At 43.5% G+C, this 25,906-nt stretch overlaps 1 protein-coding gene across 1 annotated transcript in view; it reads left to right on the top strand.

The window, feature by feature from the left end:
• The window catches only part of jarid2b (jumonji, AT rich interactive domain 2b), a 98,608-nt gene that overhangs the window by 22,163 nt on the left and 50,539 nt on the right, over positions 1 to 25,906 (top strand). Inside the window, 1 exon segment of the mRNA XM_034124804.1 lies at positions 24,068 to 24,194. Within this exon segment, the coding sequence (XP_033980695.1) occupies positions 24,068 to 24,194 (127 nt within the window).

Below are 25,906 nucleotides of genomic sequence, written 5' to 3'. Positions count from 1 at the left end.
CCACACCAACTATAAATCACTCTTGGAAAATGGGTGCCTTGGTAATGCTCCTCACCTTTCCTTATCCCCCGACTGGTGATTCTCTCAGCCATATCAAAGCACAGCCCCATCTTACTCACCAGTGACACCGCATACATTGCATAGATCTCTCTCACCGGGCTTCCACGTTTCATTAAGAGCCCATTTGGCTGGAGACATTTTGGAGACCCAATAAAGAGGCCGGCCTATAAATCGAGGGGGTTTAATGTGCACGGGACGCCATATGAAGTGTTTTTATGACGATGCGCAGACAGCCTTGAGTTAAACTATTGAGCCGGCCTCTACTGTCGCTAGCCACTTCCCTCGTCTGCCTCCTTCACTTGGCCCCCGTTTCCTCCAGTATTTGCACATCGCTCACCCGACCATGCTCCTCCGGTTATTTAGGTCTGTCTTAGCGCTCGCTTTGATCCTCCAGAGTAAACCCTACCCCCTACCCCTGCGCATGGCCAATGATTAAACAAAGGGTCAGGGAGTTTTGTGGAGGAAGTTGTCTGTATGTGTGCAATAGTGTGTGAGCATGCATTTGGATTTAAAGGTGGTGTTTGAGAATTATAGCCAGAAATCCCTTTTTAGCAGGCCAGATGGGTAGCAACTGGAGATTTGTCGAATTGCAACGCGTGCATATGGCCTTCCCAATACACCGTTGTAAGAAAGAGAAATGCACCTTGACTCTAATACCATACTGGGGAGTGGACTTGAATGGGGCCAGAGTGTGTTGTCCATCTTTTCAAAGTGGTGCAACTGTGAGGGCAGCACTGGAATGCAGTTTACATTACGATGCGGAAACGCTGATGGTCGTATAAGGATTTATAGCAGACAGGAGAGCTTTGAGTGCAGCGAGGGAGGATTATTTCAAAGCTTTTTGTTGGCTTTGGAATACAAAATGTTTGGATCACACTCACTACGAGTTACAGGGGAGTTTGGGATGTCCTCCAAAAAAATGGGAGCCTCTCTCAAAGGATGGTTAATCGGGAATTCATAGAAAATAGTGTTACGTGAAAATAGTTTATTTTGAAACACCGTGATATCGATGTTGACTGTGTAGCTGAGAATGCGACAATGAAACCGGGATGTCGGTGCAGCTGCTTCCCAAATGTACAGCTGAAACACATTATTTACCACAAGATATAAAGCTGTTTTAAACTGTTGCCCAAAGATCTAATGGAAAAAAAGTAATAAAAGGACAGACTTTCTGTGTGTTTCTGTATATAATGGTGTGCATTTGTGCCTGGCTTTGTGTTAGAGAGAGATGGCTAGAGGTGTCAGGTTGTTGAACTGTGCTGTACAAAAGCAAAAAGTAGTTCTTCATCAGACAGAAAGATACATCTGCTTTTATCTTTGAGTTTTGACCCTCTTCTATTTCATCGTGTGTGTTTTCGTGTGCATCCGCCTGACAAGTGATGTACTTGCTCATCTTTGTTGTGACGAAGCCACATTTGCTGGCGGCACATCAAGATCACTTCCCTCTCGCTCAGGCCTTATTCCTCTCTTGTCTGCTCGTCATCTCGTCTGCCTGACTCACACAGGTCTCCATCACAGATGCCTTGGCGCATTCTGCATGTGTGCGAGCACATTCGTGTGAATATGTGTGTGTGCGCACCTCCTGCTAGCCCTCAGCAGGACTGCCAGTCAGTTTGTGACTACACTCCCACACATCTCCGTCTCTTCTGCTTTCTCACCATTCCTCTCTCCCTCGCTTCCTTTTTCCGCCCGCCTTTAATATCCCAATCAAATCAATCAAGTACACGTTCCATCCAGGCAAATGAGGGTTTAATTGCAACATTTTCCATCTCGCCTTCATTAGCGCTGCTTCACAACGCAGCTTAATCCATGTGGGTTGTTGTTTATGATGAAGTGGAAGGATGGGAATTTGGAAATTGGGCAAAATTCGAACATGAGACTGGTTCCCAGATCATACTCAGGCCACGCCTTTATGATGTAATGTGTTCTAAAGTAAACGACAAGCCCACTGAAGCTGTGAGACCGCGTGTCTGAGTCTCAACGTTTTTTCTCTTCTGTAATGAGACTAAAGCTGGTATTTTGGGGAAGTTGGTGTGGATATAAATACCTCTCTGAAGCCACCTTGTGAGTGCTGCTTAGCTTGCCTATTCATAAAGCCGCTGCTGTCAAACCCCTGCACACACACACTCTGATACGGGTGGGTGTTGACTCCCAGTGGAGATACTGTCTCTGCTACTGCTGCGGAGTACAAATGGACGGACACGCGCACACAGCAGCACTCCCTGTCTCTCTCTTTCTCAGTAATGCACTATCGACCTCTTTGCTACTTTGCAGACCTTGGGCTCTCCAGTGGCCTCAACCTGTTAAGTACACAGACACACACACATGCTCGCCGTGACCACGCTGACCTTTCAGCTCGCAGAACGAGACTTGATTTCCAATATGGGTTTGTCTTACAGCACTCTGCTCCCTCCCTCCGTCCTCCCTCCATCCTTCCAGCAGTCGGTGTTAATGTGATTAGGCTTGTGTGTCTGCTTCCCGCACGCTGGGTTCTTTGTCTTTCTGTCTCACTTTATCTTTCTCTTCTTCCATCTTCTTCTCTTTGCTTCTGTAGCTGAGGCAACGCCGCGCTGTGGTTCTTTTCTGCACACCTCTGCTGTGTACTAATTCACTTTATCAATCCCTCTCTTCATGGTAGGTCATTCCCTCAGTTCTTAATCTAATCTCGCTTACTTCTAGTCTGTTCTTCCTCTCCCCCTGTGGCCTCTCCTTCTCTCTCAGCAACACCCCCCCCTCCCAATGTTCGCTAACGCTAACACAATGTCATTTCCTGTCTAAATTGAGTAAACGTAGTAGGATGCTTAATGAAGCAAAGTGGCCACTTTCCGTGCCATAGACTCTTCATCTCAGTGCTATATGTGTATATGTGTTGTAATGATACGGTGTCGATTTCACAAACTCCTCTTGGCTTTTTATATACCTGCCAATATCAGTCTGAAGTTAAGAGTGCTGTCAAATCCCTGTGATGAGACCGAACTTACTAGGACATAGTAAAAAGCCTCACACATGAGCACTATTTGGCAATGTGGTTGATGTGACCTTTAAAATTCACAAGCGAGAGCCCGCTCAGAAGAAAGGTTGATTTCTGAAGTTGCTGAATATTTCTTTTTCCGCCACACAGGAAATACCACCAGTGGCTGCTCGACACTTCATTTATCATAAACCCAAGGCTAAATCTTTCAAAAGCAAAAGAAGTTTATTGAAACCAAAATGGTTCGCTGCATTGGCTTCACAGCTCATTCATTCCCTCCAGCATTCTCATATCTCATTAAGCAGCAGGGGCCCCTCACGGGTGATAGTAGAAGTGGTGTCCTTTTTTTAAAAGGAGGGTCTTATCAGGAATCGTCTTGGTTCATATTTAGCTGCTATTATCCTGATGTGCTGAGTGGGAATAGATAGAGAGCATTGAAAGGAAGGTGGGGCTGACTGAGATACGGCTAGAAACGACAACCAGGGGAAAAGATGACCTCACATGGGACCTCTTTGTGGCGGCGCCTCCTGGACTTTCTGTTTGTCTATATCCTCTTTTGCTTTTCCTCTGCTTCCTCAATCCTACCTCTGGCAGCAGGCGCCAGGCTGGCAGACTTCGATTGTGTGTGTGTGTGTGTGAGACAACTTACACAGGAAACGGTGTGAGTCCCCTGCTTCTGTTGAATCCAGAGGGCAAAGGTATAAAGGGGTTTGCCACGGGATGGAAATATCTTGTTGCATTATTTGTATTCTTACTGCGGGTAGTATTTTTGTTGTCTGCTAGAGGGCATGTTGGAGAAAGGAAAAGCTGAGTGGAGCGAGGTGGGTAAGAGCATGTTTCGGGGTGAGGAGAAACAACCAGACTCTGTGAGGCCAGCAGCCTAGTTGGCCCAAGAGCTTCGGGCTGTTCCCCAGCCAGCCTCTCCTGCCTACAGCAATATTTACGACCATTTTTTGGCAGGTGGGAGTAATTGAACAAGCATTTGTTATTTGGCCAACAAGTCTCTGGCTGCGGTGGCTGGGCTCAGAGAACTCCCCTCGTGTTGTAGTTTTTAACACTTTGTTAATTGGGTCACTTTCAAACAGCATTTGTAATGCGTTTTCAATGATCAGAGGTTATGCTTTATTGCCCAATGTTAAATGCCGGATCAAATGTGACACTTATGGTCCTTTATACTTTTAGATACCTTAATATTTGATTGACAGTAACTGTAAGTGACAGTTGTTGTCCACATGTAGGAAGTGGGAAGGGGAATTTTGAACGTCCGTATACATTCTATGTTACCTTTTTAGGTTTTCTTTGTTACTTTTGAGTACCAGACATATCAAGATTTCCCCAAATGTTAAGCAGAATAAAGCAGAGAAAGGGTGCTATGTTAACATTCACACTTCTATCCTTGTTTATCAAGTCATGAATAATCATGGATTCTGCCATTACTTCAATGTCCTTTTTTATTTTAGATATTGAAAAGGTGTTGGAAGCCAAGTGCAGAACAAGGACTTGCTTTTACACTCCCATAATGGCCCAAGCAACCACACTAAAATGTTAAACCTTTTTTTCTATCCTTTCTTTAAATAAACAAATGTTCTTTTTGTTTAAACCACTCCACCTCTTTTTTTTTTATTTAATCAGGCCTTAATCTAAGTTGGCAATTACTCCGAAACAAAAAGGGTGCTAGTGGTGGTGATAAAATTGAATGAAGCATGTTGATTTGATTCCATATTTCTGATGTCTTTAGCACGTTTTTTTTCTCTCCGCTTCTTAAGCAGCACAAAAGCAGAATTCAAGTTGATTGCAAGTGGCGTGCAATTATGCCCTTGTGTTTCCTCAGCTTCTCTGCTGCGCTCCCCTCTTACCCACTCCCTCCTCTATTTTTCCAATCCCCAGTTATAAAGGAGTGAGAAGAAATCAAACCGTCCAGGACTTCTCACTGAGCTAATGCAGGAAAGGGATTGTGAGCATCTGCTAACAGAACATAGGCTTAAATGAAACGGCACATTTTATGAGAGCTCTGTTAATCACTCAACTCAGCTCAGGACATGTTAAAACACAACATTGGTTTAAATGGTACGCTGGGCACAATTAAAGGTACTTGTGCTGATGGCATCTTATATCTTGGCATGGCTCCAGTGGTAGATGGAAAAGCTAGTTTAATGGTCACAGCCAGAAGGGAAGTTTTTTTACAACTCGGCATGTTGTTAAAATGAGCCTGGTCCCATTTTTCAACAGGAGTGTGTTTCTGCTGTTGTCACGGTGAATGGACCATTGTATCACAAGCGGCGTTTGTGAGGGGAAAGAGAAATGGGGACGTGAGGACAGGGTGTCACTGTCCCGTGAAGCCACCAGGCTGTGCGGGTAAACCGGGCCAAGAGCAGCAGCTGACCCACACACACAGCTCACAAAGAACGACACACACTCTCTGTCTCTGGCTCGAGAGCAGCACGGCTTTCTACTGACATACATGCAGACTAACATCAGCTGCAACTGTCTGTCCTCCCTCTCGCACGCTGCTGTGTGTCTCGGTAGCCGTGGCACGGGGCCGTTAAAAGCCCCACGTTGTTCCTCGCTTTTACGTCCGCTGATTTCATGTGACAGGTGCATTTCTCCGGGCGGGGTAGAGTTTGAGGTTTTTATTAAAGCGCATGAATCAATTAAGAACCGCATTGCTGTGGGGCACGAGCACATGATCGCTCTCTTTCCCCCTATGTAGAAACTCACCAGGAAAGGAGCCAATGTCAATAATGAACAGAGCAAGGCTGACTAGTTTGAAGACAGGGTGTGCCATGCGTGGCTGCGTGTCAGTAACCAGCCTGTCCGGTGATAAGTGAGGCAGTAATGGTCGATACTGGGAGCCTGCGTCACAAATGAGGTTTGGCAAGATGAGCAGGGGATGAAGAGATGGCTCAATTAAAACAAAAAGAGACTTATCTTGTGAGAAGTCATGGTTAGTTTCTAACAATCTGAATGTCTGAAAAAAATGCTATCTTAGAAAGCATGAAGGAGTTTTAAGAACATGCTACAAAACTGTTGCTACATAGGTCTCGTCTACATTGTCTTTGTTCCCATAATTTTCATTGTTTTTTTCCTTTCCTTTTCTTCAGACCGTAGTTGTTACATTCAGAGGTTTTTTGTTTGTATCTGGACACAATAGGTCACAGTCAGACACAAAGTAAAATGTCAGACTGAAACACCTTCCCACTGGGGAAAACATGCACTTGATGTAGCGCCATGGGCTCTGCAGAGGGGAAACCTTTAAAATGGAGGAAACACAGATTAGCGCAAAGCCCGAAATGTATCGGATAAATGGATGTATTTCAAGTTATAGGTACATTAACAGGTCACATCGAGACATTTATCCTTTACTCATTCTTTTCCCTCTCTCCCCCCGCCTCCCGCTAAGCCTGTGGCAGGTTAATAAAATAAACATACATCCAGCCGTGGCGATGGCAGACATGTCAGACTCCCTTAGCTGTCATCAGCCGGCTGTATGTGTGTGTGTGTGTGGGGGGGGGGGGGGTTGATGCATGTGTGAGAGTCTATTTCCAACACAGACTGTCTCTTTTAGATGGGGCTTGTCTGTCAAAGCGCTCTCTCTGTTAGAGGCTCTTCCTATAGGCACATTAGAGCTCATACGGGTGCAGGGCATTAGCTTAGCAAACTGTATACCGGTTCAGTTCAGTTGATGGCTGTCTGTTGGTAGTGTGTTTTTGAAAAATTAAGAATTCTTGATAATGAAAACAGGCATTTGTTGCACTCCAAGTCCTAACTATTTTGCCCTGCGATACGATGCCCCAGGGTAAATTGGTCCTTTTTCTTCCCATGCCTAGCTACTTACTTTCTTGAGAGATTAAATACTGCGGGACCAGAGAGGACGTTGAAGAGTAGTGGCGTGTGTGTGTGTGGGTGTGTGGGCCCTTGTCCTCTAAAGGCTTTGTGGTGTAGGCCAAGCACAACACAGCTGCCCACCCACCCACCCAATCTCTCGCTCTCTCTTCCTCTGTCTCTCTCTTGCTCGCTCTCTCTCTCTCGCTCTCTTTTTACTCTTTGAAGTTTGTCCCAGTCCAGAAGAGTGGTACAGGGTCAGACTAGAGAGGAGGATTAACGAGGCCCCTGGTATAGACGGATGAAAGGATGGTGGGATGAATGGTCTTTATGAAGTGTTAGATGAGAGGACGGAAGGCCAGGTGATGACAGCCAGTGGACTGTGGTTGGAAAGCAGGCGTTGTGATCAAGAGCCCAGATCTAAGGTGCCGATTAAAGACAGGATCAGTCCCGGCAGCACTGAGATCAGCGCGAGACCTGATGCACTTCTGTGGCCATATTTACTGTAGTGTTTAGAGTTTCACCTCCTAGCTATTAGGATTTTTTCAATCTAGATCTGAGTGTAACTTTTGTTTGCTGCCTTCAGATTAAATTTAAACTCATTTAGTAAGGATCGAGTTGAAATGTCATCACCAAATGTAACAAGGACCGCTTTACACTGCATGTTGACGTTTTATTGTTGGGATTGTCGCTGAGAGAAATGCAGTTGCTTTGCGTTGTTACAGCCCTCTGATTGTACGTTTTGCTCACACACTCAAAAGACAATCTGCATATTACACATGCACTGTGTGAAGGTATGTGAGCACACATGCCTCTGCGCCACCGCATTAAACCTCCCCAGCCTCAGCGCTGCGCGGCATTAAACAGACAGTGATTGATCTACGGTATGATTGTTTATTTTGCCTTGCTGTCAGTGATGGATGAAGATTTGCGCGTGTTTGAAAAGTCTATGTGAAATATGGATGGGAGCGGTGGGGGGGGGGGGTTGTTTTTAAAATCAACTTCCCTGAGGAGAAATACCAGCGGGCCTATGGGACGACATGTCATCATACCTTCACCTCAACTCAGATTTAATGCCCCCCATAGCGCAGCAGTAACTCAGCAATCACCATTTTAATAACTCAGATGAAAAAACCCAATTTGCAACATAACGAAAACAAGTCTTTCAAATCTTTTATAGGAACCACCTTTGTAGAGGAATTCAGTCGGCGTATTTATCAGACTTTAAAAGATTCACAGTGATTACAATCATTCCAAGATTGACCTTGTTTAATTTCCTGCCATTAGCGCCTCATTCACATAACAAGCCACATGCTAATTAAAGTTTCCCAATAACACTATTGTCATTGCTGCAGCATTTGGAGCTCGTGGCAACATACATTCAGCTGCAAATGTGCGACACGTCTCTTTAAACCCTGGAGCTATTGATATTCAGTGGGCTCTGTTGTCCTCTACAGATGCCAGTTGATTGAATTCCTTCATCCTTACAGAGTGCCGCATACAAAACTTCCCTCTGTCTACAGATGACAGCCTCGGAGCAGCAAGACATTTCTAACACCCTCTTCAGTTACCATCCCCCCAAGAGGCCAAAAAGGAACCAGGGTGAATGAATAGAAAGGGGAACTCGAGACACAATGCCTACCTGTCCTCCCTCCCTCTCTTCCTCCTGCTAACTCCCCTGTGACACCCCTTCTTTTCCTCTTTTTTTTTTTTTGCTGGCAGAAACTGTCTGACTCCTGCGACTCCTTTCACACGGGCAGATGGCTCGATTGGGAGTTTCTCCAGCCCAGACTTAAATCAAAATCAAACCCCAAATCCTCCATCTTCTCTGTACTAATATCTTTGTTTTTTTCAAATGTCCCTCATAACAGACGACTTGTTTGTCTGCCAGTTTCTGTAAATCATAGAAAGCAGGCTTCCCCTTTTTCACATCTTGTTTCTCTCTTACAAAAACGTTTGCTTCCACGTGCCAAAACATCGCTCTGAATCCAAGCTCATTTGAAGACAAAAAGGAGATGGATGCTTGAGTTGTGTTGTCTTTTTTAAGCAGATATAACTTAAGCACATTGCACATCATTAGTGAGGGTGAGGTTCAGAGTGAGGTGAGTGTGTTTACAGCTGCGATCTAAAGTTGTAACACATGCTGTTGAGTAGCTCCGGGTTTTAGTGTTCAGAGCATCGGTTATAATTGGTTCATAGTGTGCAGAATGTTTGCCATTACGATGACACAATCTGACTCAGAAAGAGTGCGTATTACACTGGGAAATAAAATAATAGCTTTTAGGACATTTTGAAGGCCTTTAAGATTAGAAGCAAGGATGTTGGACATCACAGCCATGGCAGCTTAACTTTTAATTTGAGATCAAGCTAATGCAAGATGCTTGATGTGATGTTGGGCTGGGGAATCCAAAGTTCCCATATCACCTTTCAGTTTTAAATTAGAGCCATGTGACCATAACCTCTTGTGGGCAAAGGATTTGCTCCCCATCGGCAACTGAAAGGAACCTCTTTCTTTTCTCTGCCCGGGTCTTCCACAGCACTTTGTCATGTAAAGAGGCCCTTATCTGGCTCTGGTTGGGGGTAAAGAGGCTGGAGAAAAATAGCAGGCTGGATCCCTGGGGCCAACAGAGATCGACGCATGGTAAATAAGTGACTGTGATTGACGGGTCCTTTTGAGCAGAGTGGCTCAGACCCGCCCACTGATGTGCCTCCGGGAGGTCAACCCTGACCCCTTCCGGCCACCTGCTTGCCCCCGACCCTTGACCTTTAGCTGGACTTATACGTGGACCGCATGTGGCCTTCAATAAGAAATTAGGTGGTTATTTTTCTACCAGGCTTTTACTTCTCCAACATATACATTGAACATAATATAGCATATTCAATGTTTAAAATGTGCTTTACCTTTCTCCCCTATTCTGTCCTTTGAGCCTAACACTCTTAACATTTGCCTTTTTTGCAAAAAACTCCGATCCATCTCAGTGAATGTTTCAGCAAATGACTTCTCATTTAGCCCGGGTACCCCAACTTGTGTGCTGCAATTTCTGTCATGTCTTGTGGCTTTCTGCTCTGCTCTTGGAGCGTTACATTTGTTTCGCTTCATCTCGTAAATGACTGGCCAACAATGACAATTTAATGGCGGGAAGTGTAGCGATTTCTCAAGGCCTGATTTAATTTCCCTCATTTTGCCTAAATTGGGCTGTAGTGTTGGTAAATAAACAGAATGCATCTGGACTGCAATAAAGACAGTGAAGTGACAAGAGGGTGTGTGGCAAAGAGGTTGCGCTGTAAAGGTTGCTTTTTCCATTCCTCCGTGAACGGTTATAGATTTATTACAGAGTGCTAGCTTAGCCTTTTGAAAGGTGCAGTAAATATAAAGGTTTAAGGTGTTTTGTGGTGTAAAAATATGTGTATGAATATGTTCCCTCCTCTTACTGTTCATATTAGAGATTCATTGTAGTTTGCAGTCTCATTTAACTTTACTGGCTGTGGCTGAAAATGTTGGCAAGATGGTAGTTATTTTTGGCTCGGGTCCAATTATCCCACTCCCTGAATATTGCCACTCTTTTGAGATTTTGCACACAAGTGACAGCTGCCTTTTCCATAAGGCTCATAACTAAGAAGACATAACTTGGTCTTTGCTGCCAATAAAAAACAAAACACCTAATTGATATGAAACAGGGATAGGGGAGGCCACAAAGCAGCCATTTTGTTGAAAAAACACTTGGTCTGGCGGAAGTGCGCCGGACTCTGAGGAATTCGTTGGAGGAAAGGCCATTCGTTGTGGCCAAACGGCGGTACTACACTTCCGTATCAGTCGCTGGGCCAGGAAAGACTTTTTCCCATTGACTAACATTGGAAAAGATAATTTTTTTTAAACTAAATAAACTACCCAGTATGAACATTTGTTTAGCCCATTCGGTCCTCAAGTTGTAAAATGTGCTAATAACGTTATTCTGAGAGTTATTTTCCTCTGCATTATGAACACGGATCTAACCCACGGGACCGCGCCGCCCGGCACGTTCATGTGACGTGTTCAGTACTACATGAGTTTTACCTTTACCCATGGATGCACAATAAGAACGGATTATATGATTATATGAATACTTTCGTGACGTTTCGCTCTCTCAAAAGTTGGGCCATTTTGTCTTCACGCGCCAATGAGCAACTCTCATAGGAATGAACGAGGCCCCGCCTCCCACGCTGTATCCAGTTCTTATTATACATCCATGGTGTATATGCTGTTAAATGGTGAAGTGCTGCATGTTGAAGAAACGCCCTTAGCTCTGCACGAGAGCATCATGTCTGACATATGTTCACTGGGACTCCTGTTGATCACAATTAATGCCAGCACATGTAGGTTTGGGATTATAATGGTGGCGTTTCAGCGTGTGTGTCAGTGTGTTAAATGTTTTACTTGAATTTAAAATAAATGGCATGTAAATACTGTGAGATTTAGGGCAGGGTGAGAAACTCTGCATGCACCTCACCTCACATTCCTTCAAGTGTGAGCCAGATGAAACAATAGAGCTTTACGACACTCACACACTCACACACACACCCTCCCTCTGCTCGCTTCTCTTTGATATTGAATTACCTCAATGACCAGGAGAGGCAACAAAGTAATAACAGGCCTTAACTATTGACCCATCCCAGAGCTCCCTCATAGCTCCTTTCAGAGCAGATCTGCTGACGTGAGCTCCCCACCAAGCCTCTGTATGCGCATGGAGTCTCATTTCCATAAGGAAAATAGTTCAATAGACTCTGAGCCTGAGGGTAATTATTTGCGTTGTTAAATTGGGTAATTAACTTGTCACCCAAGTGATATTTGTGGCTTGTTCATATCAGTTTTGATTCACCCCCCACCCTGTTAAGCAATGGAAAAATGCAAAACAATTGTGTTGTGTGTGAAATAATAGATATGTTGCCTAATAATTGCTTTGTTGGAATTGTCTCATTTGTCTGGCAAGATATTGGAAAAATTGCCCAGCATTGCCATCAGAAATGTTTCAAATGTAATGTACCCATTATTTTCAATTAAAACTTGGCAAATGTTTGAATAAGCCTTCCTTCCCGGGAATGAAGTATTAAAGGCAGGTTATAAATGTATTCCTGTTTGTTGCAGTCAAAAAGGATGACATGTAGGAGGTACCGTTTCCCGGCTTATGGTTTTTGACTCAGACTGTTTCTTTGATTCATATGTATGCCACATTTGAAGGCATACAATTAGCAACCCACGATTGTCCATTCAGACGAGCACCCTCACAGGCACACACAGATAGCATGTTTCTGTTCATCAGAAGCAGCTGCTGGGAGAAAGGATTTATATGCACCTCTTGGCCCTGACTATGTGTGTATGTGTACATAACAGAGCACAGTCTGCCAGTAATGATCCAGACAACCACTTGTATAGTGTGAGCTTTTAAGTCCTTCAGAGACAGTCTTGTGTGTCTATGTGTGTGTACAGTGTAGAAAGAGCGCTGTGTTGTGACATGCTTGTTAGTGATATTGTCAGCCAGAGAGAGACTTGACCTTACATGGTTTGTACAAGGTTCTCTGTTGTTGCCGTCATCAGCCACAGTCCCACTAGTGGAAAATGCGTCTCAGAAATCCTAGTATAGATATTTCTGTTGTATTACATTCATGTTATCACTGGTGTGAGATGTCAGACTAAGAGGCGCTATCTGTATCTGAACATTTTACTCATAAGTCTCATCGTTAATCAATTTAATGTCAGCTTAATTCTTTTTCTAACAAATACCAGCGCTATCGAAAAGGTTAATGGCAGTAGTTTCTTAAAGCATACCATTGTGTAGAAGCATCTGCATTGAAAATAATCATTTCCACATACCTCTCAGATAGAAAGCCATTCAGAGTATTTAGTCAAACAAAGTTGTCTTTACAGTTGTGGAGAAAGGTGTATTATTCTCAAGTAGAGAGCATAGCCTGAGAGTCTGAAGGTGTAGGCGTTGCTATGTTCATTTCAAAGGTTATCTGCAGGCCTGGGTTTTGCACTGTGTTTTCAGGTGGGATTTAGGAGGGCTAGCCGATATCTTGTCATGTTTTCATCTCGGTTCAGTTTGGTTTGTTTATGGTCTGGATCCTCACGTCATCTACCACTGCAAGCAGCTGCAAGTAGACTCTCATACACACGCAAACACACACCCTGGGCATGTGTGCACAGTTGCATACACAAAGTCTGACTTAACCTCAAGTGACTGACTTACAAGTATGCACACTCATCAGGGCCAACAGAGGGCATCTCAGGTCAGATAGTTACTGATACACACACACACACACACACACACACACACACACACACACACACACACACACACTCAGGGCTGCTGAGCCTTCATCCTGGCTAGTTGTTGCCCGTGTGCCCCCCCAGCCGGCTGCCAACAGGCGGGTTAATATTGCCACCAGCTGCAGAGGGGGTGATGCTAACCAATGCCAAGCGGCACCCGGCCCAGAGTGGCCACACAGGAGCCAGTGTGCTGCTCTCCTCTTCTCTTCCCAACTCCTTTTCACGACACTGTTTATTTTCCTGTTCACACTGCTCCTTTTTCTGTTCTGCTTCTATTCAAAGTACAATTTAAATATAAAATGTCACTGTGTGTGCGTACGTAAAAGGAGAAGTGTAAACGCATGGATCCAGGCCATCCTAGGGCGGTCATCCGTCTCAATGAACAACACTGGACAGTGCATTGGCTATGTGCACGTGGGACAGAAAGATGTGCAGCGTAGGCAGCAGTAATGGAGTGGGGCATTATGGGCCACACGGAAAGGCAGGCGCTCAGTTTCTTTCTCATCATTCTTGCACCTTCTCTGAGTCTCTCTGTCTCACTGAGGCTCTTTTGTTTCCCTACCGTGTAATATTTCCCATGTGTGTTTGTCTAAAACCACAATCTCCTGCTGTGTTATATGTTGCGATAGAGATGTGATATTCTGTTGCTGCTGGTGCATCAGTCTGGTGTGCTATCAAAGCTGCTGTTAGCAATGAAAATAAGGCACTGGCTTTTGTAGGCTTAACAGGTTAATGTCTTTGCATAGGGATCCTTTTGGGCGTCTCAGGGGTAAACATTACTCAGAGGGTTGCAGAGGAACCAGTGTACACACTCCCAACATTTCATCAACACAAAATGTCTGTGGCCCTGTGTGTCAGACTGAGCGAAGAGAATGAGGCAGGGCCAACACTCATCATAATAAAGAACCAAAAGGCAAAAGCACACAGATGGCCTATTTCCTAGTTCACATTTTAATATTCACATTTTCTTGGGTTTTATTGTGTTACATTACTTTACATAAAATATCACTATGAATTTAGCAATTCAGAATGTTTTAATTGGCATAAAGCGACATCATTAGCACCAATAAAGAATTGCTTAACCCCCCGCAATATTTGTGTGACAAGGAAACACACACTTTGTATCACTTATAGTTTATTTTTAATATTATAACTTTCACATCCATGCTTGGTTCCTAAGAGTTTTACAGCCTTACATGCCTGCCTTTATAAATTGTCACAATGCAGACATGGCGGTAGATAAGTTTGGATAGAATAGTGTGTGTATGGGAACGTTTTTGTTGTGTGAGTGTTGAGGGGGTATGAAGAAGGAGGTTATATAGAGGCTACAAAAAGGTCATTCACAGGCCTGGCAAAGGCAACTACCAGAGCTCACAAACACACACGGGTGCTTATCGATTGAAGACTTCTTTGCCCTCACATCAACAGACACCGTCGTTCAGTGTATCTAAAAATGATTGTGTTGAGACCGAACTCTCTTTGATTGGAAGCGATGGGAGGAGGGCTCGGCAGACGAGAGAGGGAGGTGCAGAGGCCATCTGTTTTTCTTTTCAGCAGCGATGCAGGCAGGATCCAGATTCTCAGTGACAACATTTCAGGCATCTGTACTGAGAGCAGAAGATGCTTCTGAAGTGGCTTCTTTTTTCACGAATGTGCTCATTTGTGTTCATCTAACTTGCGTCTCGCAATACACAGTCATTTAGTGCTTTATTTGTGTGAGCAATGCCAGCCTTTTTTCACACGCTCAATATCTTTTTATATCCTGGTTGTGGAAAGAGGAATTAATGGGTCTTTCTAGTAAAGCAGCTCGTCTGCGCTCTTGCAAAGTTCTGCAAGGGTAAATGACTTTAAAGCCTCAGGCTATAAGTTGTTGTTGGTGTGTAAGTGTGCCCGTGTGACGGTGCTTGTGTGCTTCTTCCTGTCTGATTGTTAACAGCCTTACCTAACTGGATTCCAGATGTAATCCTACAGTCTCTCTGATGAGTCTGACTGTCCAAGGCTAACAGGGGGACTTTTAGACGTCCCCCTCAGGCGTTGCCCTCGCACCAGCTTGCATCCATACAAATGGCATCTACCACTAGTAGACAGATGCAGCATGAGCTGACCAGAGGCCTGTAGTTGTCTCTATATTCCTATAAGCCTACTAGCCTGCAGGCTGTTCCTGTCAGACAAGGCATGAGGCTAATGAGGTTACTCTGTTTCCTGTTTCTGCCTTCCTGTCCCCTCCTTGTGTTTGTGGGAGTGGGAGTGCTTCAGCTCTTTGGCACGATATGTCTACACACTGTAACCTAACTTGCATATGTTTTGAATTCAAACGTATTGTGTTTGCATGTGTGCACACGCACCCTCTCATTATGTATTCAGCACAGTATGTTGAGTCCAGTAGTGTTTTCATATATATGTCATGTGTTAAAACTCCTAGAAAAACAAGAGAATGTGTCGGGTGATGCTATATTTAAAGGCCAAATCTGGCAAGCTGTTTTTTTATCTGAATCAAATCAATAGATTACATGCTTTTCAGCATGCCTATTATCGCCTTAAATTCAGTGTTTTTAGAAGTCCAGCATTAGAAACTTGACCTTGTGTTTTAAAAAGGAAAATTCTCCAGTGCTTTAGCCTAAGGCAATATTTAATTTATTCATGATGTAGATAAATGTGTAAGAAAAATTAACTTCATATTGTGACTTCTCATAAAGCTCTTCATCTAAAGATATAGGATCAAAATGAAAACTTAAATCAAAATATATAAAAGTCCTGGGGTTTTAATAATCTCCAGAGACACATAGTGCTCGGTGTTATATAGCCTGGGTGACGATGACAAGCACATTCCTTTGGCTTTATGAAATCGCAAGTGATAAACTATTGCTATGGATGTTAGAAGTCATACCTAATTTTTTTACACAGCTGGTGTGTGGAGGAGGGAAGGTTTGTAATGCAGCTCCGTTAAGAGGGATCAGCAGCAGGGTCTTTCAAGGCTCCTGGGGGAATAGAAGGGAGATGAGGAGCCTTTTCTATTGCTACCATGATGAATGACAGCATGTTGGGGAGCGCCGTCCATCAGAAGTGTCCACGTGATGGCAGATAGTGAGCGTGAGCGTGTGTGTGTGTCCCACAGTGCAGGGGACCGAGTCAAACCTCATGGTCAACGGCAAGCAGCCAAAGTGAAAGTGATATTGTGACAGAGTTGCAGGGTAAGTGTGTTGAATGAGGCTGTTACTACTGAATGGGAGCTATTTGTTATGCAACCTCAGAGTATCAGCACACACAGGCACACAACGGTTTCCCAATACTCTATTTTAACACACATTTCCACCACGAGACCGGTGTTTTAGTCTATTGTAAGACCAGATGTACCTCAGACCTATTTCTCAACTGTCAGCACTTCCAACCTGCCAAAAGAAATGTAAGAATATGAGGGCTATTCCTCAACCGAGCCCTAAAAACCATAGCAACAAGGCTGTGAAAGTGATATCACGCCATTACTTAAACATTTCCCTTTATGAGAGACTTTTAATATTCCCTCCACAACAATTCTACCATCCTTTCTTGGCTTTGTGGCAGCGAAGGAACAGAAAATGGTTGCTTTGAGAACTCTTTGAGGTAATGCTCCTTTAGGGCTGTGTGGTGTGTAAAGCAGAGGCCGGAAACAAACCTTAAAAAACCCTTCAACTTACTGTTAGATAATCTGTAAATACTGCCTCGAGGGCAATGAACAAACCAGTTGTACTGATTTATCAAGGGTTTATACAGGGTTTCATTCAGCTGGTCATTTATTTGTGTGAAATCAAACCCTGAAAATGAACATTACGTATAAAACTAAACGATACATAGAATGTATAAGTTGGAGAATTGATCCAACACAAGTTGCGTGTGTGTGTTTGTGGTTTTGTATTTAGGGTTAAGGGTCAGAGAAGGGGTCAGTTGGTCAAATACTCAGTGTGGGTGGGCAGCCCTGTCAATTTAAACCCCTTTATTAGGCTGCCAGCTGGCCTCTTCTGTTCACACGCAGGCACACACAAACTGTGACATTGTCATTCAGTCAAAATAAAGTTGGTCACAGTTCAAATTTTGAAAGCTCTCTCCCTCTCTCCATCCCTCTCTCTGTGTGCTCTACTTTCCACCTGCCTGATAGCGTGTTATGCTCGACAGGGCTGAATCGCGCTGGCAGTCTGTCACTAATGTAATGCTCGGATAGATTCAGACAGTGTGTGCGAATATGAGTGTGCAAATGCAGACGGATGATATGATTGACAGAGGAGCAGTGAAGGTTTGTGTGTCTGTTTGTTAGACGCCATCACAGCCATGCTGCGAAGGCATTGTTCTGAGGGGAGAAACCTTTATCTGCTTTTAATGAAGGCACAGGGAGAAAACGTGGAGCAAGAATATGGTCACACCCATTTAAAAGTATAGATCAGCTGATATTTAGAAGTTGAGTTCAATAGCATATCTTCTGTAAAAACTGTGTTCCTTTCATCGCTCTCCTCTCCTGCAGATGTACGCTTTCTGGACCCTTTCCCTCAAACTGTTGGGGCTACCCTTACACGCCTAGTTTTAAAGGGAAGGCCCTGTGGCTGCACACGCATTCCTATGCAGTGAGCTTGTGGTGTAATGAGGCGATTATATATGGGGCCTCTCGTCCCCGGCAACCCCAAAACCTTGTTCCATTCGCCCATTCTCTGAGCCCCGAGCTGAGCTAAGCATCCGGTCCACTTGAGGCCACGAGGGACAGGAAGACCAGGATGTAGTTAGGATTGGAATGTGAGTTTTGTGAGCAAACACGTGCTGCATAGTTGAGGAAGTTGGCCTCGTTTTTTTTAGCCACTGCCTCAGTTGTTAGTAAGTCGTGCTGACTGTAGAACTGCTTGTCACATTCAATTAGTGCCAGGGTGCTTTTTGGGAAACGGTAGCCATCATTGACATCATAAGCAGGCAGTGGGCTCAGAAATACCTGCACTGCTAGTTTCCAAATTTCAAATCAGTTTGGAAATGAGTCACCTCTTCTTAAAAATGTTCTTATTTGCATATTTCATTCACAAGATTTCTTTGAAGAGCCCTTCATTGATGTGTCATAATCGAGAAGACTGTAGAATGTTTTTTTGATCTGATTGGCTATAACCCTAGGAAAGGTTACACTGATGTATTTAGATATCAGATCATTGTTATCGCAGTCATCTGCACCCCTTGTGAACCCTGAGCAGTCATATCCTTCTAGTCATCTGTGGCCCATGTGTCGGTGAAACGAGAATGTGCCGAAAGGAAGAAAAGACGGTGAGGTAAAGACTCTCCTGACTACTGGATACAATAACCCGAGCTTTGTTAAAATAACATTTCTCTCCCATTGATCCATCCATCCGTCTCTGCGTCCTTCCTCCTAAAGGGAAATGTGTGTTAGAATAACAGATTTTGGACCGGTTTTGTAGAGCAGATCTCAGCTGGCGCGTGGCCCACATTCCTCTGCCATGACATCCGCACAGTCTGCAGCCGCACACTGCTATTTATAGATTGGCTAGTGAGAACGCACACACACACAGATATGTACGTATAAGCAGATTCCTAAGTGTGTGAATGTTTACATGCATGCGCTCGAAGGATGCCTACCAACATAGTGACTTATATTATCTTTTTTTGCCTTGGTGTCTGTGTATATATATTACTTTATAAGAGTTTGATAAAAATGTAAATTTAACAACCTAAAAACTGATTTATTTAAATTTTAAATCTGTGTTTCCATCTCTCCTTTACAGTTTAAGAATTGAACGATTTTGCTGCAGAGCTGATGTTAGGCTTTCTATCATACTTAAACACTCAGAGCAACACAGAAGCTCTGTGAAGTTCTAAAAGGCACACTGGGTGTTTTTCAGTGAAAGCAGAATAAGAAATCTACCTGAAGTACCGCTTAATTTATGGTGCACGGATAGTCTTAAAGTCTGGTTGTCAATCATTGTCTTGCCACAAAAAACGGAGTTAGAACTTCTTTCCTAATCATTTCAAACACTAAAACAGAGTTGTCAGATCTGTTTTTGATTGTTATAGTGAGTTTATTATTTCAGAATTTAAAATGGACACACTGTAGTCTCCCCCATCTTCCTTCCCTCTATCACCCTCCTTCCCTTGTATCTAACACTGCATCCAGTTTTACACAAAGCCAATGCAATCCACTAGTTTCCTCATCAACTATCAGAGTTATTGGATTTCCCTGCTGTGGGGAAAGGATTGTTGAGTAAACCCGGGGTTATGAAGTGGAACCAGCTCCACTTGTCATCCAGTTAGATGAACAGATACAGAGGCAGTGATAGATTGATACCGCTCAGACTTTTCACATAGACAAGCTTTTTTTAACATTCGTTTTTTTTTTATTCCAGTTTAACTTCAGCTTGTGTTGGTTCTTATTGGCAACACTTTAAGCTCTAGGGTATTTATTCACTGCATCATTTAAATGTCTTAACTTTCAATATAATCTTGCAACAAAAGTTAATGATTAAAAGAAGTAGGAAACACATGCTCTACTTTATTGAATAATAAAAGTCAAGGGAAATCATTTAAATGTTACAATAATTAAACCCTGCATCTCGTGTGTGTGTTTAATGTTGGTTTCTCCCCTTGGATTCCATCTTTACAGACATTTTATTGGGTAAAATGTGAAAAGAAGCCCAGCAGGAAAGGTATTACGTTGGTATACATCCAAGCAGTGTCTGGTTAATCACAGTACGTTTGTGTGTGACGGAGAGAATCCCGATGGATAATTAAAAGGTGTCTATCTGTGTGTTTGTGTGGTTTGTGCAGGTTGGATTACCTGCTTAGCCACATCAGTTTGGGTGGGGTTGCTGGGTGACAGTAGGCACGAGGCGTTCCTGATGCCTCTCTTGGTTACACACACACACACACACACACACACACACACTCCAGCCTGTGCAGACAGAAAAGGTCCCTGCGCTCATTAGTGGGATTCCAGCGGCCTGGTGGGAGCTGGTTGGGGTGTAGATGTGTGTGTCAGTGCCAGGTAGCGCTCAGCTGGCACTGCTCTGTGTGAGAGCTGTCTCTAAAGCGCTCTGGCAATTCCTCAGAAACACAATCTCACACACGGCCATGTGTGGCCCAGAATCTAAGATGCAAAAACAATTTGATCTTATTGCTCATTTAAGGAAAATGTTTGCCCTCCTCTGTCATGCTGCACTTCCCCTCTGGCAGGCAGTGGTAATGTCCTGAAGGGATTTTGCATGCCTTTCCTGTCCCATCACTTTTTATTTCTCACCTGGAAAGCAAACACAAGAGCAGGCTTTTGAGGCCAGTTAAAGCAGAGCAGCACCTCTGCCTAAAACCATATGGCAAACTACCTCTAAGGTCAGAAATGGTTCACTTGGAGTTAAGCAAAGTTCATAAAAACATGTAACCGATGATCTGAAAGTATGCAGACCTACTAGTGAGCTTTCAGACTGCAGCAGCTGTAATGGAGCAGAGCTTTAACATCACGTTCTTCCCCCAGCTGATGAAAAGTCAGTCAGCATTTCTTTCCTTTTTTTCCTTTTTTAGACCTTGTTGCTATGTGTACACAGTGCAGGAAATATCTGTGGCACGCTGCCAACAACTGTGAGGAAACCATAGAGAGAGAGAAAAATAAATCCTTTAACTTTAGATACATTTTTGGGAAGAATAATTTTCCTCTTCGCAGTACAGCTGTGTGACATGCTTGTGTGTCCGGTATAGATATGGATACCATAGAAGCTGTATATGTCAGTGTGTGTGACCCTGAGGTACCGTTAATGCTGTGTGTGTGTGTGTGTGTGTGTGTGTGTGTGTGTGTGTGTGTGTGTGTATGTGTCAGTGTACATTTGGCCTTGTGACACACCACAGAAGGAGAGCCAGTGAGCTGTCTAGGTAATTGGTGCTTACCTGGCAGGCTTCTGCACACATGCTCGTGCACCCACACAGAATGGATTAGATGACATTAAATACAGGAAAAAATGGCATAATTTAATACTTGCACTTCCTTTCTGGCTTGTGTGTGTACATGCACGCTCATGTGTGACAGTGTAATGAGGGGCTGCACACTGCACACAAAACACACCCTATCAACCTCTGTCAGGGGCGGCAAACCATCGGGGCACTGAACAGTCTGCCTGTGTGTCTCTGTGTGTGTGTGTACTGTATGCAGGGATACGTGGCTGTCACCCATCAGCTCCATCATGTGCAGACACCCAGCTTTTAATGTTGCCCCCCCCCCTCTCTTTTAGCTCTGCTGAGGCCCTATCCCCAAGGTCCCTGAGCAGACCTGGGAAATCAAAAACTGTTTGCAAAAGCTTCTTTTATCTGCTGAAGAGGGAGAGAAAAAAGGATTAACAAACACATATTTTCAGTCTTGTCAAGTTTGTCAAAAAATATGAAGATTTACTAAATAAATCAAGTGAGTGAATGAGGTCGTATCATTTTTGTTTTAATTACAGGAAGTTTTCAATGACATGAAGATGGTAAACCATACTTACTCATTTCTAAGTTGTTTTTCACTTCACACCTGTGGCAATCTAAACAGGTTTTAAAGTATGGAAACAATACTCTACTACATACACAAATAACTCTGAAAAATGGGCATGTTTCAGGGTCAAGTTACATCAGACATGCTGTCAAAAATGTCACTCTGCCAATTCTAACTCTCTTCTACCCTGACAAGTCTGCTCTATGCAGGAGGTTTTATATCTATTTTCCAAATATGTGTGTAGTAGACTTTTTCTGTGACGTTTCAAATCAAGCCTGCCCGGGATACGATTGAATCCATCTCACATTACTCAAGGTGGAGATGCCTTTGCACCTACCTAAAATCTGAGGAATTAAAAACAAATTTTTTGTGAGAAACTCGGCACAGATACAACAAGTACGTATAGTCAAGGTTATTCATTTTAGGCAACATAAACATAAGAAAAACACTTTTTTTTAAAAGGGGATCTTTCGCCTTTCTTGAATTATCCGCAGTGACAAGGCAAGAAGATAATGCATTAGGTTTAGAAGCAATACATGAACTGTCAGTTTACCTTTTTAAAATAGAATATGTAACCGCTCAGAAATGTCATCTTGCTGTAAGGTCATGTGTGTGTTTACTTCAAAGCGTTCAGGCAAATGTGCGCACACCCTGTTGTGAAGCTGCTAATATTAGCGGTGTGTTGTCAACAATGATCAGAAGGCATAATGTATCTATCATAACATCTCAAGTATCTTGTGTGTTTGGGTGTGTGTGTGTGTGAATCGAGTATGCTAGACGCTGGAATGCAGCACTCAAAGGAAGACATTTATGAGCGGTAGTAATTTCAGTAGCATTTTATTCACTGGCGGTGGGAGGATGCATAACATTAGGATGAGATTACCTTAGACCACAGTCATCTGGAGTCAGTTTTTTGAGAGCACTCGTTTTTTAATGGAACACTATGAACATTATCTTGTTATCACTGCAGCGATAAAACATCTTGAAGTTGTTATTTCCTTGTGAGGTGGAGATTTTTAATATACCCTGCGCTAATGTCACTGCGCTATCCGCCAGCCACTCGCCCGAGCCAACACTAATGACCTGAGTCAACTGCGTGATCAGAACGCACTCCCACACACGTTGCCTTCCACGTCCGCTCTCTTGAATTACATTTGACTCAGACAGAAGGAAATGTGCTAGCTAAGATGAGCTGACAGGATCAGAAACGTGTTTAACTCAAATAATTAGCATACATTAGCTCGTTGAGCAAAGAGAGATAGTGTTTTCTTCCCCCAAACCTTACAGCTAAGATCCACTCGCCTCATGGCTTGACTAGAGAAAAGCTATTTCTAGTTTCCATTATTTATTAATACGGCTTTGTTGTTGCTCATGTCCTAATCTCATTTCCTTTAGTCATTAGCGTTGTTCGACATCAAACACAGCTGCTAGAGCAATGAGTGTAGCGGAGAGGGGGGGGGAGAGGAGTATGGTTATTGCTGTTGGACACTCACTAAAGACCCTTTAAAAAAAATGCTTGTTGCTGTAGAATAATTTCCTTTTAAGCTGTTTAAATGTGCAATGGGACAATAGTGTTTTGAATAAATTGCTGCTTTGATGTGCTTTACATTCTGCTGTCATGTGTTTGTTGTTTAGATTGAAAGTGACTTGGGGGGGAAAAACAGCCGTGTCTTGGGAAACGATGTGTTGTGTGTGTGTGTGTGTGACTTCTGTTGACCTCTTTGACAATAACGTCTTCTGTCTCAGTCTCGCTGGGAGAGATTAGCAACACATGAACTCGCAGTCCCATGATGCTTTTTTCATTCGCTTCCTACCTATTCATCACCATAACACTCTCCTATCATGGCATTGTGGGGAGATGCAGTCCTTTGCGCATTGTTATGCAAATGCTTCGCCCTGTGTCGAGCTGCAAGCTAATGCTATGTTATGCTAATGTTGTGTCATGCTAATGTCACGATACAGCGAGAAACGGAGGGGAAGGATGCAACCGAGACAATATGAAAGGAGGAATCCCCATTATAGAAAAACTTTGTTGGCTGTTTCCCTTCACCAACGCACTCATAACTTTTTAAATGAATTCATGTGTGGAAAATAAACAGTCTGTGTTTAAATCGTTAGGTTTTGTTTCGTCTTGGACAACTGGCCTGTAAGTCACACTTTTATAGGCATGCTGTTGTCACACAGAAACAAAGGCAAAAGCTTAGCATTAACAAACTGTCTAACTTCGGAACATGCTGTCTTTTATTCGGTTGTTCTTTGTCTGACTGCCAAATCAGATTTTGATTTTACAATAACATGATCATTCCGAACAGTTTTTGGGCCAAGAACACATTTCCTACAAGTGCAAAAAGAACGTTATTAAGAAAATTGGTGAAAGAAACCCTAATCTCAATACAATAGTTTGTACTGACCCTTCTTCTCTCTCTGGATGTTTCTGCAGGATGACAGTGATGGGATCCCGTGGTCGGAGGAGCGGGTTATGCGAAAGGTGCTTTACCTCTCCCTAAAGGAGTTTAGGAGTGCACAGAAACGGCAGCTGGATGGCCACGGAACCCCAAACTCCAATGGTAAGTTCATATATGTGTCCTTAATGCATGGTAACAGTGCCGCTGTGTATTTGTGTTCGGACACCTGATATATCAGATGTGTATATATGTAAATGCCTTCTTTGCCATGGTATTATACTTGGTGGTTTTTGAGAAATCAATGCGACATGGCCAATAAAAAGAAATAAAGCAAACTGATCAATACAATACAACATTTGTAACAAAAGTTTAATAGAGAGTTCAATTCTATCATATCCAGCAAGGCAAATACATTTAAATAAAAGTAATTTGATCTCTTGCAGTGTACTGTAAACAGTCTTGCAATAATTAAGGGGTGTCTTCTAATGTGGGCATTTCAAATGTTGAAAACGTTTTCTTTGTTTTGGTGAAATGAAAGCACAGAAACTGCTGACATAGTTAATGTCAGGGTGGCCAATTTTGTCTGGCTTGGCTGACATTGGCGTCTCAGCCTCGCTCTTCATTGGTTTAATTGAAGGCGACAGTTGTATTGGGCTGTTTGTAAAGTGGAGTCTAAGCATGTTTACTTTGACCACAGAACCTGATTTCACTTAACATAGAGAAAGTCCAATGAGAGCAGATGATCAAGGTCTCTGATTTTCCTTTTGCTGTGGCTCAGTGGGCACCGAGCGGCAGTCTTTCACTCTGCTGGTTCAGTGTCACATCCTCAAAGGAACCCTTGAACTGAAAGTATTTCCCACTAGTTCTGTTGTTTACACATTAAACAGAGGACCTCAACAATGCCTCTCAAAAGAAAGACTGTAGAAGTGTTGTTAATCTGTTCCAGCTTGCACTTTTACACTCATTTTCACATGGACAGATAGAAACTCTGCCATGAATGAATACTTAAAGCTGCTTAGTTATACATACATCCAATTCCATCTGCTACAGTAACAGTTAAGGGATTTTGCATTTAGGACATTTATGCTAAAACAACATTAGATTAGTGAGAGCACTGGGAATGAACATCATTTTTATGAACCAAGCTGCTACCGTGTCTTTGTTTGACACTGGTGCTCCATCACACAAAAAAAGCCTGTGCACGCCAACAACGGAGATTTTGAACTTCACACGTGCCTCAGAAGCTATTCTCAGCTGACATTAACACAACCTAGACATGGAAAGAAAGGAAACGGGAGGAAAAAAGAGCCTCTGAAAGTTCACGCCCAGCAGAAGAAGCCAGTCAGTCATCCAGCAGACAGACGGGAGGGAAGTCTCTTTTGAAATGTAGCTTATCTTTTATACCTAGCGTTAGTTTTTCTTCCCTATTTTTTCCCTTATTATATATTTCCTCACACCTTCCTTTCTCCTCTCTCTGTCTGTGCCCCCTCCCCTCCCTGTAGCCAGTGTATCTCTGTGTCTGTCTGGCATCTCATAGCTGCCACTCCAGAGCTCCTCAGGGCCTTTTAAGCCGCCGCGGGTAGCTGACCTTATCGCCTGAATAAAAATGACTCATTAGAAAGCGTTGGCGGCCCGTGGTGCCGGGGGTAACGACAGCAGCCCGCGCTGACACAAAAGGGAGCCCGGCTGAATAGACGGGCCCTGCTGTTTTAGAGCACTATGGGTTAGCAAGGCTTTGGAGGTTGTACGAGCCGCACAGTTTCCCCTCTCACATTGACGTTGCGGTGAAACTGTCAGCCATTTTGGAAGATCACACTCAGCGTGCGTTACATCCTGAATGGGCAGCCCCTGCTGTTTTAGAGGACTGTGGGTTA

Source organism: Trematomus bernacchii, unplaced genomic scaffold (genome assembly GCF_902827165.1).
Source record: "Trematomus bernacchii unplaced genomic scaffold, fTreBer1.1, whole genome shotgun sequence".
In the NCBI taxonomy this organism is placed as follows: Eukaryota; Metazoa; Chordata; class Actinopteri; order Perciformes; family Nototheniidae; genus Trematomus; species Trematomus bernacchii.
Note: the sequence above shows the minus strand (reverse complement) of the source record. Positions and strands in the feature narration are given on the sequence as shown.